Source organism: Myotis brandtii, unplaced genomic scaffold (genome assembly GCF_000412655.1).
Source record: "Myotis brandtii unplaced genomic scaffold, ASM41265v1 scaffold680, whole genome shotgun sequence".
NCBI classification, from domain to species: Eukaryota; Metazoa; Chordata; class Mammalia; order Chiroptera; family Vespertilionidae; genus Myotis; species Myotis brandtii.
In genome coordinates, this window is record NW_005370658.1 from 684,719 (window position 1) to 698,989 (window position 14,271).

General features: G+C 46.1%; 1 protein-coding gene across 1 annotated transcript in view; it reads right to left on the reverse strand.

Annotated features, from left to right (window-relative positions):
- CACNA1A (calcium channel, voltage-dependent, P/Q type, alpha 1A subunit) overlaps positions 1 to 14,271 on the reverse strand; it is a 232,481-nt gene that overhangs the window by 182,411 nt on the left and 35,799 nt on the right. The window contains exon 3 of the mRNA XM_014529428.1: positions 12,102 to 12,241. Within this exon, the coding sequence (XP_014384914.1) occupies positions 12,102 to 12,241 (140 nt within the window). The remainder of the gene's footprint in view (positions 1 to 12,101; positions 12,242 to 14,271) is intronic.

Consider the following 14,271-nt stretch of genomic DNA (forward strand, 5'->3'; position numbering starts at 1 on the left):
CCTACTCCAAAATGCCTTTGTCACATGAGAAAGATAAGTAAGCACTGTTGGTTTAAGCTACCATGAGTTGGATTTTGTTTCTTGCCACTGAATACACTCCTAATGCATCTTTCAAAATTTCCCCCATTTCCAGGTCACACAAGACTCCACAGTGAGACTTTAGGAACCACATTTCTCCTTCCTTTTTCAGGCGTGAACACACATGCAGGTTGCTGTGCTACACTCAGGGGAAGGCTACCCTGACGATGCCATTCTCACTTCACAGTGAGAAGAGCTTGGTTTCCCCACCCCTCCCTTTCTGGAACAAATGCTACTCATCATCGCCAGTCACAGATGATCACAAATGCTGCTAACTCACCCCCAACCCCAGGTCCGAGAATCCACATAAATCTTGTTTGGCTTTTTAGCTTCAGAAATTTATGCCGTTTAATTTGCTCTGATCCCGGCTATTTCCTGCACAGAAATTCTATGACCTGCCCCCTCCCTCCCCACCCGGCCAGGAAGGAGAGTTCTTTGTCTCTGGAATATCAACAGAGCCCACATTCCCTGAAGGTCCAGGGTGTGGCTTTCAGCTGCTTCTCATTCATCCCTTCCCTACGGAGCAGCTGTTCTCATTTCCTATTTGGGGAGAACAGGATGAGCTTCATTTCCTTCTCATGGCTGACGCCTAGAGATGAACTGATTCTCAAAAGGCTTCATCAGGAACCTAAGCAGTTGAGCAACAACTCGCGGCAGACTCAGGCAAGCGTAACCGCAAGGCTGACACCGTGCCATGCTGTGCCTGTGTCCCGCATTGCTCACTACCAACATCTCCGACGTTCTGGCCACAGAGGTGTGCTCAGCCTGAACGCAGGGCCGGCCAGGAAAGCCAGCGAGCTAGTGCCCGGGAGGACTCCCTGCCCCAGCTATCTTACTCCTTAGCAGGGCGAACTCTGAGGGGCATGTTCTACTCAGCCCCTGAGTTCACCAGAGAGATTAAGTAAGCGCTACTTGCCCAGAGCACTGACTCGTTTGCTAGCTAATTCGACCTTTACCGGCTGCCTTCTGTTCCCTGTATTCGTCCCCTATTCACCAGTCTACATTTCCTGGGATCGCCCAACTATTGGCCCTCAAATCTTTGTCAAGGGTCAGTTTGGATTCTGGGTTGCAAACATCAGAATCTGTCTGGCTGTTTTAGCACACAGGGGACTTTTAGGAAGCTCAGTTAATCCATAGGAGGCCAGAGGAGGTGGCTCAGAAAATGGGTAGGAGCAATGCAGCCAGACTGACCGCCCCCACCCCCCGCCCCCCTGCAGCAGGCTGCCACAAAGCAATCCAGAACCATCCCTTCATCTGGGGGTCACTTACTCTGTTTTCAAATTCCTGGGTGGGGAAGCATGTGACTGTTGAGTGTCAATCACATGCCCTAACTGCCAAGGGGTGGGGGGCGGGAGACACTCACCCCACAACCTACAACCTGAGATTAAGTTTGGGGTCCTGTAATCCAGCAGTATGACACACAAAGGCGGGAGTCTTTCCAAATTGGATGTTGGGTCCCCAACTAAGAAGAGCAAATGTTGTCTATAGTTAACTAACTGGTCTTTGGAAGTGGGCCTGGAAAAGTGGTAATAATTATTTTCATCATTATAATTATAGTTATTAGTCTTATAATAGCTAATATCAGTGAGCATGTATTCTGTGCCAGTTTCTAAGTGGTTCTGACTCATTGAATCCTACCTTTTGAGGAGGTAGAATTATTGTTCCCATTTCAGAGATGAGGAAACTGAGGCCCAAAGAAGCACCACATCCCTTGCTCTCTCTTAAGACCTTGCATTGGTAAATACCATCCATTCATCTAACCCACCACATGCCAAACATTAACTTATTAAACTTTAAAACAACTCTACAAGAGAGGGAATGTTATTACCCCGTTTCCAGATGAGAAACTAAGATTCGGGGAGGTACAGTCACTTACTCAAGGTTATAGAGCTTAGAAACGGTGGAGCTGGGTTTTGTATCTGTTCAAATTCCAAAGCCCACGGTCCTAAACTCCACGTGTGTATCCTGGCTGCCCTCTCGTCTAGAGCTGCCGACACTGGGCTGGCAGCTCAGCCTAAATGCAGGGCAAGCTGAGAGAGCCAGAGAGCTCATGTCCTGGGCTGCAGAGCAATGTTGCAACGTGAAGGCTCTACCTGAGTACCTGTTAATGTAGTTCCATATCTGGAAGCACAATACACCAGACACGTCATTCCCAAGAACAGAGCACTCAGTCCTGTATCAATGTCCGCTGCCCTGGTGAATCATATCCTACCTCTGCAGGAGAGGGGAGCGTCACAGGTGAATTTCTTGTATATTCCCAGAGTACATCCACCCCAAATGTATTCTCTATGTTTCATGAAGTTCGGTCCAGATGTCTTGGTATGACAGAACCAGAATTTTATGTATGGAGAGGCACAAAATACATGATGCCCATTTTCTTTGTGTTTCTAAACATGCCCGCCATCTCACCCTTCTGAGAAAAATTTTTGTCAAGGAGGGGAAAAAGACCCAGGAAGTCAAGCAATTCCCCAAATGGAACCACCTAACCCATCACACATGGTAGAAACTACCAAATATTTCCTCCTTCCTTTCTTTGCCAAACTTCCCAAATGGGGGAGCGTCAGGCTTACCGCGTTCTTTTCTTCTTAGACCTCTGCCACCAAGGTTCCATGCCTCCTCAACTCCCTATGGACAACCCTCTTTCCTTCTGAGTTACAAAGCCTCAAAGCCCCAGGGGGTTTCTTCTCTCTTCTGCCGCAACTGCAATAGACAGAGCCGAGGAGGCTTACCTCCCTCCCTAACTCCCTGTCCGCGGCATCTCCTGTTTCCTTCCCTGGTCCTCTTCCACCCGCTGGTCCCCAAGGGTAGGTGCTTCCTTGACTCTGGGATCCTGTCTGTCCCACCATCATGCCTATAGGGCTCAGTCTCTTTCCAACCTTAACCAACCTCTTTGTGGATGTCTCTCCAGTTAAGCTGTCACCATTTCTACATCTTCACCTCAACCCAATGAGGTAAGTATTAACATGAGCCTCATCCTATATAATAATCCTATATAATAAAAGGCTAATATGCAAGTTGACTGTGTTGAGCGTCTGCCTCCTGGTGGTCAGTGTGCATTATAGCGACCGGTGGTCATCCCCTGAGGGGTCCTGGACTGCGAGAGGGCACAGGCCGGGCTGAAGGACCTCCCACCCCCCCCAGCGCATGAATGTTGTGCACGGGGCCTCTAGTTTAACGTAAGAACTACACTACGGAGACTAAATTATTTGCCCCCAAGTCACACATCTTTGGAGTTGCCGAGTCAGGATCTGGGTACATCTCCAAAGTAACGCTATGAGAGAGTTACGTTCTGGTTTTAAAGTCAGAGCACAAGGGAAAAAATGCATATAACTCAAAGATATCCTTGAAAACCCGTAAATCATCCATAAAGCACGGTATATGTTGTTTTGTGTATTTAAGCCTGGACAGTAATAGCGTGTATAATGTGTACAGTAATATGTGATATGAAAGCTTGAGAATAGCCCAGCTGGTGTGGCTCAGTGATTGAGCATCAACCTATGAACCAGGAGGTCACGGTTAGATTCTTGGTCAGGGCACATGCCCAGGTTGCGGGGGCATGCAGGAGGCAGCCGACCAATGATTCTCTCTCATCACTGATGTTTCTATCTCTCTCTCCCTCTCCTTTCCTCTCTGAAATCAATAAAAAATAAAAGGTTGAGAATAGTATGCCACATGTGACAGAAACTGCTAATTGTTCCCATAGCCATTTCCCTCTCTCAGCTTACCTACAGGCAGAGCCAGCCTCCCATAAAAAGGCAAAAATGCCGATACTCATGTTTCTGGTCTTCCCTGAAGCTAGCCAATAGGAAGTCTGTTGGGAACTTCTGGGAAATATTTTTCTCTCTAGATCAAAAGAGAAATACCTCCAATGCAAGTTTTCTCTTCCCACCATGACTTTCCTGTAATGGATGAGGCTGTGAGAAGTGGAGATGTAGCAGCTATTTTGCAAACTTGAGGTGGCAAAGCATGAAGTCAAAATCCAACACACTAAAGAAGGTGGCGTGGAAGATGGAAGGACATCACTAAACTACTCAACTAATTCTGGTCCACTGATTTGTGGAATTCTAAGTCAGAAGGCACAAACCTCTACTTAATGCTAAAGCCCCTTCTAGCTGCCTCGTCTGTTACTTGCAGAGGAAAGCCTTCCCAACTCACCTAACTGAACTGGGTTCTATAAGGAACACATCTCATGCATTTTCCTTGGAAACAAGCTCATTAAATGGCGAGGCAGGTAGAAATGACCTCACAATCTGCTGTAATTATCACACTCTTCCTTTTTCTTTTTGTCTGTGTACCAACTACATACCAATGATTTTATGGTAAGTCATATTTGCTGCACACTTTCCAGTGTTGGCTTTAAAAATGTCCTATCCATCTAAACTCCCCAGTGTAGTTCACAAAGACCTCCTCGCCTGATCCCTCCGGTCCACTCAATCTTATAATGATTCCATTTAACATTCCTGGAATACCAACACGAAGCAAGCGAAACGGCACCAACCACATTTCAGTGGCCAGAGCAGGGCTTTCGAGGCTGAGGTTTCCCTCCTGTCCCCGATGCCAGAGTTCTGTGTCCTGAAATTCTGTGGGTGGCCTTCCGATGTGCCTGTGAAGAGTGAAAACAAACCACCATGCCCCGTGCCTCTTCAGTACAACCCCCTTCTCAAAAACAAACAAAAAACCCTCCACAAAACAAAGCAAACAGAACGTTGACTTCTAAAATCAAAGCTTCCTAGGGCTGAAGGGACTCTCGGGAGTAACGCATTTGAAGCTCGTGAGCCTCTGATGTTTCCAAAGAAGGTTTAACAAATAAGTGAATCACAGGCTTAGAAAATATGCTCCAGTGCCTGGTTAAATGGGCAACCTGCACAATCACACGCAGCGGGCCCGGGAACACCCCCCACCCCCACCCCCGGCTCAGACACTCCCTCCTCCACACAAACCTACAAATCTGTGCCACCTTATTAATGCCAATAGCTAACACAGCTGACTCCCAAAGTCAGCATTCAGAGCTGTAAGACATAAGACACACCATAACCCCTGGGGTGGCATCACAACCCCAGGCAGGCATCTTCTAACCACAGTACATGCAATGGTTAGGTCACAGGCCCAACAGCACCGTCTCATCTACACCGACTGACAGCCATGGGTCCTCAGGCCCCTAGGGGTCTGTCGGCCTTGAGAAGCAGTTTATTTTATAGTAAACCTGCCCTCGATATTGATAAGTCACAGGTACCACCGATTCATTCAGTCAGTCAAAAACATTTATTGAGCACAGTAGTGTGCCAGGCACTATTTTAGACATTGGGGAATATAATCATGAGCGGAAGAGACCAAATCCCTGCCCTCATGGAGCTGACCTAGTGGAAGGAACAGGCAAAGAAATGAATAAGTGAAATAATCTAGTTTGTCAGAAGATGGGGAAAAAATCTAAATAGAAGAAAGAGAACAGAAAGTGTTGGGAGAGTATTAAAATCATAGGTAAGGGGCCAGGGAACATTGGAGTAAAGTTTTGAAGATGAGCAAGTATTTGGGAGAAGAGCATACCAGGCAGAGGGAACTGCAAGTGCAAAGGCCCTGAGGTGGAAACTCGCCTGAGGAGTTCATGGTATAGGGAGAAGCCCAGTGCAGCTTCAGCCTCGGAGTGAGCAAGGAGGAGGGTAAGGGGTGAAGAGGGCGGGAGGAGATGGGGGCAGATCGCGCAGGTCCTTGTGGGCCATGGTGAGGACTTTGGCTTCTGCACTGAGTGAGATGGGAACCACGGGAGAGATGTGAGCAGGAAAGTGATTTGATCTAATTTATGTGTTAAAAGGATCCTTCTGGCTGCTTGTGTTGATAACAGGCTATGGGGGGAGGGGGAGGGTAGAGGCAGAGACACATGAACAGAGGCTGCTTCAACAACCCAGCCGAGAGATGATGATGGAGTTGGGAGACTCAGTGAGATCCCGAGTGTATGTTAAAGACAGAACCTATAGAATTTGCAGAAAGATTGGTCATGGGGTGTGTGTGAGAGAGGAGGTGTCAGGATTTTTGACCAGGATCCCCTGAGGGCTGGAGCTGCCATCCAATGACATGGGAAGACAGGAAGAAGGAATATTAGGAAGATGCTCAGGAGTTCCGTTTTGGACAATCTAGATTGTGAAATGCCAGCGAATTCCTCTCTAAGTGAGGACTCTGAGAGAACTCCAGGCTGGAAATGTTAAGTTTGGAAAATGTTAGCGTTAGAAGGTATTTAAACCGTTGAGGTTGGATGAGATCATCAAGGGGCTCAATATAGCCAGAGAAGTCAAGAAAAAGAGGGGTTTCCATTTTCCTAAGACTCCCCTCTCCCCTAAAGCTCAGCTTTAGCACTCTGCGATACAACCCCACTGAAAGTAAGGTTAGGCCCCTGTCCTCCCTGGACAGCTCTACCACACACACCATCTTCAGCGCCCGTAGCTCCTCCCTGCACAAAGCAAAGCACAGTGTGTCTCGCTTGGCAGCCTCTGCCTTGGCCCCAGGTACCCACTTGCTTCCTGCTCCACTGAGATTTCCTCTGCCCACCAGGCAGCCACCTCCCGGCCCTGGTGAGAAAAGAGGGAGTCATTACCCTGCGAAATGTAGAGGCAGTGGCCACATGCCTCTCTGGAGGCCGGCTGGAGTTTGTCATAGCAATTCAAGAGGACAACACCTCAATCAGCCCCTAAACCTGTGGAGAGAGGAACAGCAAGGTCTTCTCCAGCCACACAAAAAACGTCACCTAGCCATCTGGCCCCTGCTAAGTACCCCCTCCCCCTCACCTCAGTTAGGGGGAGGGATGAAGCTCAGAGGGAGAAAGGAGGACACCTTCATACGATAAAGTGTGCCGAGTGCTGTCCATGGTGCTGAAACATCAAATCCACTACCAGTGGTCGGCAAACTCATTAGTCAACAGAGCCAAATACCAACAGTACAATGATTGAAATTTCTTTTGAGAGCCAAATTTTTTAAACTTAAACTATATAGGTAGGTACATTGTTATTAACTTAATTAGGGTACTCCTAAGGCTTGGGAAGAGCCACACTCAAGGGGCCAAAGAGCCGCATGTGGCTCACGAGCCGCAGTTTGCCAACCACGGCACTAGGCTTTCCATCTATTGCTCCTTGGGTTCATTTGGAAACCTCGGAGAGCAGATGCAAGACAAAGACTTGAGGGAGGTGATCCACAGAATTATAAGGAATGAACTGGAAGTTGATAAAGGGTGCATGGATGACTGAGTTTCACTGTGAGCAACTGGGATTCTATCATGCAGAGGACCCTTTGAGAAGTTGTAGAACACACCTCTGAGTTTTCTACTGAGCAATGGGGAAGCCTTGCTCTTTGGTTAAGGACTGTTCCTGGGGGTGTTCAACATCTGCCATGTGGTCTGAACAAGCACCTGCCATGCTGTGGAAGACCCTCCAACAGCAATGCACAAAGATGAGAGCGTTGGAGGTGCAAAGAGGTTAGCTTGCACGAGAACTACAAACCACAGCTGTGTGAGCTGGATGAATATGGAATGGAGTACCTGCAGCATCAACCATACGCCTCCAAAGGAATTTGTTTTAACTTCCCCTTCAGATCACCAACTTCCATTTATGGAGCACTCATAGCATTTGCCACATATACTGCCTCCTCTAATCCCTACCACAGCCTAAGGAGGTGGACACTATCATCATTCCCCTTTTTCCAGGAGAGAAAACCAAGGCTCAGAGATATTAGCTCACATGCTCAAGTTTACCACTGGCAGAGAGCCCTCTGACTCTGAAGCCCAGGTCTTAACCACTGCGCTCTGTCGATTCCCCCATTTCTGGAAGTCTCTTTCGCCCATATTTTTTTCTGTCACAGTGGAATGTTTGACTATCTCTTATCAGTGCAATGGTCCCCATCTCCTTAAACAGCTTAGTGAATTTCCCAGGACACTCTGATGGTCAGAAGTATTACCACTTCCCAGCTTAGCAACCATCTATTTTACCAAGCATGTATGCTGCTAAGCCCGAGAATACGAAAACAACTGTCTTCATCCCTACCCTGGCAATGTTCAGTCTCTTTTCTTAACTTGCACAATTGTATTTGACCCCTCAGATGTTTTCTATATTTGAGCATTACAGTAAAAGCTGTTATCTCAGAAGTATAGCCAAGCATCTGAAATATTCCTCTTACACATTTTCAGTTTGATTCAGTCCTTCAAATACAATGGAAGTCCACTTTAAAGGAATTTGATTAAATTACAGTTAGACTTTCTCTGAGGCCTTGAGCTATACAGAACAAACAAAAAAATCCATGGGTAAGATCTTTCTCACCAAACTTTACACAAGAAAAGGCAAAAACCTTGGTAATCCATGAAGAAAAAAATGGGTGTTTTAATACTATGGTTTACTCAGAAATGTGAGAAGACAATGAGTTAATCAGAAAGTGCTCTTAAAAATCATCTTTGTCTCAATGTCAAATTAATACACTCGAGTCCCCTCCCCCCGGAACATGGAGTTCAGCGTTTACTACATTTCCCCCCCAGTGACACTGAGCAGAAGGCCAGGTCTGCAGCGCTTTTAGTCTCATCTCCCTGTTCCTAGCTTATAACCCAACAGGAGACTAAGTAGCCCCTTGAAATTTGAAGTAATGAAATGTGAGCTCTGTGCCTGAATTTGAAGGAGATAAAACCACCAGGCAATAAGGAAGGGTGGTTGATTACTGAAGACATAAGAGCAACACAAGCAAGAGGAAAAAATGCAGGAAAAAGAAAGAAGGGTAATAGAAGAAGAAAGGAATAGAAACCTACAACAGTAACTCTTTGTGGTTTTAAGACCAGGATCCCCTGAGAACTAATGAAAACTAAAAACCAGAAGAATTTGCATGCAATTTTAAAGGCTTCATGGATACCACGATGAGCTTCTATCCTCAGAATCTATTTGCCTCAGATGAATAATTTCTCCTCTAGAGGCTCATCAGTGTCATAAAATTAGAAAAAAAAGACCACCTTGTTGTAATCAAGGAGCAGATACAAACATCCAACTGGCAAACTGCCCCATCGAATGGCCACCTTTCAACGTACTGATCACCTAGTGAGACTTGCTATATGCTCAACAGTATATGAGCTTCCTTGGTGTTTCAAGAACCATGCTATTAAAAAAAAACCAGGGTGTATTTTTTTAAATCATCACCCAAGGATAAGTTTCTTGATTTTTAAAGAGAGAGGAAGGGGGGGAAGAGAGAGAGAAAGCAAAACATCGATGTATGAGAGAAACATCGATCGAATCCACAACCTAGGTATGTGCCTTGACTGGGAATTGAACCCACAACCTTTTTGGTGTACAGGATGATGCTCCAACTAACTGAGCCACCCGGCCAGGGCGAAAAAACAGGGTATTTTAAGGCTCCTTCCTGCCAGCAAGGTCAAGCCAGCCCCTGCCAGCAAAAGCCAGCCCCCAGGGAGCATAAATTGGCACAACCACTTTGCAGAGCAATTTGGCAATATCTAGTGAAGCTGAGGATGTGTATGGTACACGACTCAGCAATTCCACTCCTGGGTATATGCCCTAGAGAAATCCACTCGCAAGAATGAGGAGACAGCTTGGTTCAAAATAGCCCAAAGCTGGAAACAACCCCAATGGATAAATACCTGGTAGAATGTTCATGCTGCAGAATACTAAGTATACTAAGATTTATCTTGTCAATCAGAGTAATCTCATGCTAAGTGCAAGAGGCAGGTTGTAGAAGAAAACATTTATAGAGAAATGTAGAGCATGCAAAACAGTACCATATGTATGTATTTCTTATATATTTATATAATAAAACTGTAAATGCATAAATGGAAATAAGCAAAATTCAGGAAACTGCCTTTAGATGGGAAAGAGAAAGGAATGGGGTCCAAAAAAGGAGCACAGGGACTTAAACTGTACTAGAAAGGTTCATTTTGATGGTAGGTTGCTCCATCGCCTCCCTGCCCTCACCTCTATTCTCCCTCCATCACTCTGCTCCAGCCACCCTGGCCTCCACTGTTCATCAAACACAGTGCAGCCTCAGGGCCTTTGCACCTACTGTTTTCTTTGCCTGGCATTCTCCTCCTTCAGCTGTCCTCATGGCTCATTCACTCACCTCCTTCAGATTTTCATTAAAATATCACCCTCCCAATGAAATCTTTCCTGGCTTCTAGCTCTCCTGCCCATAATACATCCCACTCCTTCTCCGATTTATTATATCTCTGTAGCCTTCACCAGCATCTATACACTAGATATCTCATTCATTCATTCATTTTGTCTTTCTTCACCACTAGAGTATCAGTTCCACAAGAGGAGAGACATTTGTCTATCTTGTTCACTGCTGTGTCTCAGAGCCTGGCGCATAGTAGATGCACACTAAATATTCACTGAATGAATATTTGCATACACAGATATTTGTTCTATTATCCTCTACTTTTTTTGAATGTCTGATTATTTTTATTATACATTTTTTAACAACAATAACAAAGTCAGCCATGGGGCCATTTCACAGATGAGTTTTCTAGCAAGTGAAGAGGAAAGTGCCCACTGCCATGACATGTCCCTGGAACCTGCTAAGGTCTCAAGCCACAGGACTTGGGCACAGCCAACAGCGGTCCCTTAGGAAACCCCACCTGCTAGAGCTATCCCTCAGTCCTCCAAACAGACTTCTCCCCTCTGACCGCCTCTACTGAAACAGCCCCATATGACACAGCTCCTACTGTGAGAAGCAACATTGCTTTCAGCAACATATGTTCTCAAAACGTGAATAGCGAGAGCCTAGCCAACACAGTATGAGTGCTAAGACCCATGGCATCTGCCAAGAGAGACAGGACCTAGAGCAGCAACAGAGCCTAGAAGAGAAATAGGAACCCACGGAGGACTGCGACCCCACAGAGGAGAACTATAAGGAAGGCCTCCCAACAAAGAGGGTCTTGGAAGAGAAGAGCCAGGCTTAGCTTGAGGGAGGGGAGTGGGTGGGCAGAGGAGGCAGAATCAACACAAAATGGTAATGTCCTTACTGGGATCTGATAAAGGGCTTTGAGGTCTGGGACAGAGGGTGGCTGGCCCTTCACCAAATCTATTTGCCTTCTGCCTTCCTCTCTATGCACGGTCTCGAATTTCCCAGCTTCCCTTGTAGTGATGGCATATGACTAGAGTATGTGCCAGGTCCCAGCCGAGCTCATAAACCTCCCAAGTATCACCTTCCATGCTCATTTCTCTTCTGTGGTTTGATGCAGATAAGCACAGAGTTCTTGGAAGGTGTGGGTTAACATGAGGAACCATTATTAGGCCCGGGCTCCTCAACCACTGTTCGGAGGAGAGAAGCCTGCCAATGAGGAACAGCTATTTTGAACTTAAAATGATAGAGAAATAAACTTTGGTTGTGTTTGTCATTACCTAGTTTTGGATTTTTTGTTATAGAGGGTCCTTGATGGAAAGTGTATACACATCCACCTTTCAACTATAGTTCCTTGTATACAGATCTGAAGACTTCCCGAAGGCAGTGACTGCACCTTATCTAAACGGGTCCTTTCCAGAGTCCTACCACTACCTCTTGCACCCCAAAGTCCTCGACAAACATTAACCAATTTAAATTAGGGGCAAGACATCTCCAAGCAAAGCAAAAGGACCATGCATGCACAAGAGTTAAAAACATGACTTCTGTGATCACATAACCTCAGCTTCAAATCCCCGTTCCATCACTTACTAGCTGGGTGCTCTCAGACAAGTTCCTCTCTGTGCTTCCGACTCCTCAGTGGTCACATGGGGATATTAATATTTCCTAATTCATTGGGTTGTTGTGAGGATTAAATGAGAGGACGCACATAAAGCACTTTGGAAGCAGTTGACTCTAATAAGCTATTATTCTAATTGTAACAGAAAGCATCCGCTGTAATATGTAGCCGAGATTTGGAGGTGGGGTGAAGGAAGGCAGGAGAACATGGAGGCTCGGCCTCCTCGAGCCTAGCCTGGACCCCACCAGCTGCTACACTTCCAAAGTCCTTGGAATTCAAGATAACGCTAAGGAACAGAGCACGCTCCGCTTACCCCGTTAGCACCACCACGAAGTCCATCACGTTCCAACCATTCCTCAAGTAAGAGCCTTTGTGGAAGGCAAACCCAAGGGCGATGATTTTAATGCCAGCCTCGAAACAAAAAATTCCAATGAAGTACGGTTCTGTGTCATCCTGGAAGGGAGAAAGGGTAAGATCAGGTCTTTGCCAGGCAGAGGGTGGCACGATCAGGGAGCCAGCCCACCTGGAGATCTGTCCCCACCTCCCCTCATCTCTTGCAACACTCCAGGCTCCCGGCCCCAACCACATCCTTCCTAGTGTTCTCTGGCCCGAAGGCTTTTTGCAAGAGAAACAGACACAGGGGAAGGCACCCTCCCTCTTTCCTTTTGGTCAACTTCACACACCACTTGGCCAAGGAGAACTGTTTGGACCTGCGCTGTCTAATACAGCAGCCACTGGTTACATTAGCTGCTTACATTTAAATAAATTTAAATGAATTTGAATGAAATAAAATGGAAGGTTCAGTTTCGCAGTCACACTAGCTACCGTTCCAGTGGTTTCCATATTAGAAAGTGCAGATGGAGAACGTTTCCATCACCACAGAAAACTCTACCAGAAAAGCGCTGGCTTAGCCTATTGACTCGTCACACACATCACTCAAGGCCTTTGCGGTTGGACCCCGTGCACTGACCTCACCCCCAAATCTGACATTTCTGATGGCTCTCAGCTGGTATGCACCAGAACAGATGTTCAGGTTGCTAAAATATTGGAATAATACTTCTGCGCTCACTGGCAAATGGCCAGTGCCTCTGCCCACCCCCTCCCCCAACCTCTAGCTGGACCTCCTGCCAGCTCTAGTTTCCAGCTGATGGTCTATAGTTGAAATGAAGCTATAAGCTCCACTCTGTCAGAGTCCCTACACGGACATTTTCCCATCTGTTATGATAACGTTTCTCAAGCTTCATTTTTTTGTATATCAGTTTGCCATGGCACTACTATTTGTTTACTCTTCTCTCAATTGACTCTCTTCACTTAGCAAAAACAAAAAAGGTCTTGAAATTATAATTTTGCTAGACTGGTTCTATCTTTTTGGAATACACATTATAATGCATAACTGTTAAAATTTCAAAGTCCTGAGACCATCAATACTGTATGAATTAGGAACCATTAGGATTCTTACTACTCCCTCTCTACCCTGGAGCTAATACAACTGCTTCTAAAAGTGACAGAAAGGAGAGAAGTCTCCTCCATTGTATTGTCAGGATGCCAGGAGGGGAGCAAGGAGCTGGGGGGTGGGGGTGGGTCAAGAAGGATCTTAATGCTAGTTTTCAGCTCTGCCGAGTTTGAATGAGGACTCTGAATGTCCTCCGGAGCTGACATCCATGTATAGGAAGCACAGGGGATGGAGAAACAGCTAAATGACATCATAAATAAGCCACCAGGCAAAAATCAGAATGTGGGGCACTCCTTAGGGCATCTGGACTGGTTTCTGCAATAAGGCAATGACAGGAGAGAACATATTACTCTAAATTAAAAGTCTTAAGTGACCTAACAAAATCTAGACCATGCTCGGATCTTGGTTCAAACAAATCAATTGTGAAATGCCATTTCTGAGACAATCACAGAAATGTGATTACTGACTGGGTCTTAGATGACCCCAAGGAACCACTGTTACTTGTGTTGGGCGTGAATATAAAGCTGTGGTGATGCAAGAAACACCCGTCTTTTTAGCAATGCAAACTTAGGTATCCGACCACAAACTGACATGTTGTCTGGGATTTGCCTTAAGAAATGTTGGTCGCCCTGGCCGGTTTGGCTCAATGGATAGAGCGTCGGCCTGTGGACTCAAGGGTCCCGGGTTCGATTCCGGTCAAGGGCATATACCTTGGTTGCGGGCACATCTCCAGTGGGGAGTGTGCAGGAGGCAGCTGATCGATGTTTCTCTCTCATCGATGTTTCTAACTCTCTATCCCTCTCCCTTCCTCTCTGTAAAAAATCAATAAAAATTATTTTAAAAAAAGAAAGAAAAAGAAATGTTGGTTGAGACAAACCACGAAAATAAAAAAAGGACAGAAAATACACATGAAGCAACATCTTGACAACTGTTGGATCTGGATGATGGGTTCATGGGGTGTGTGTGCGTGTGTGTGTGTGTGTGTGTGTGTGTGTGTTCATTTAACTGTTCTCTGTATTTTGGTGTATGG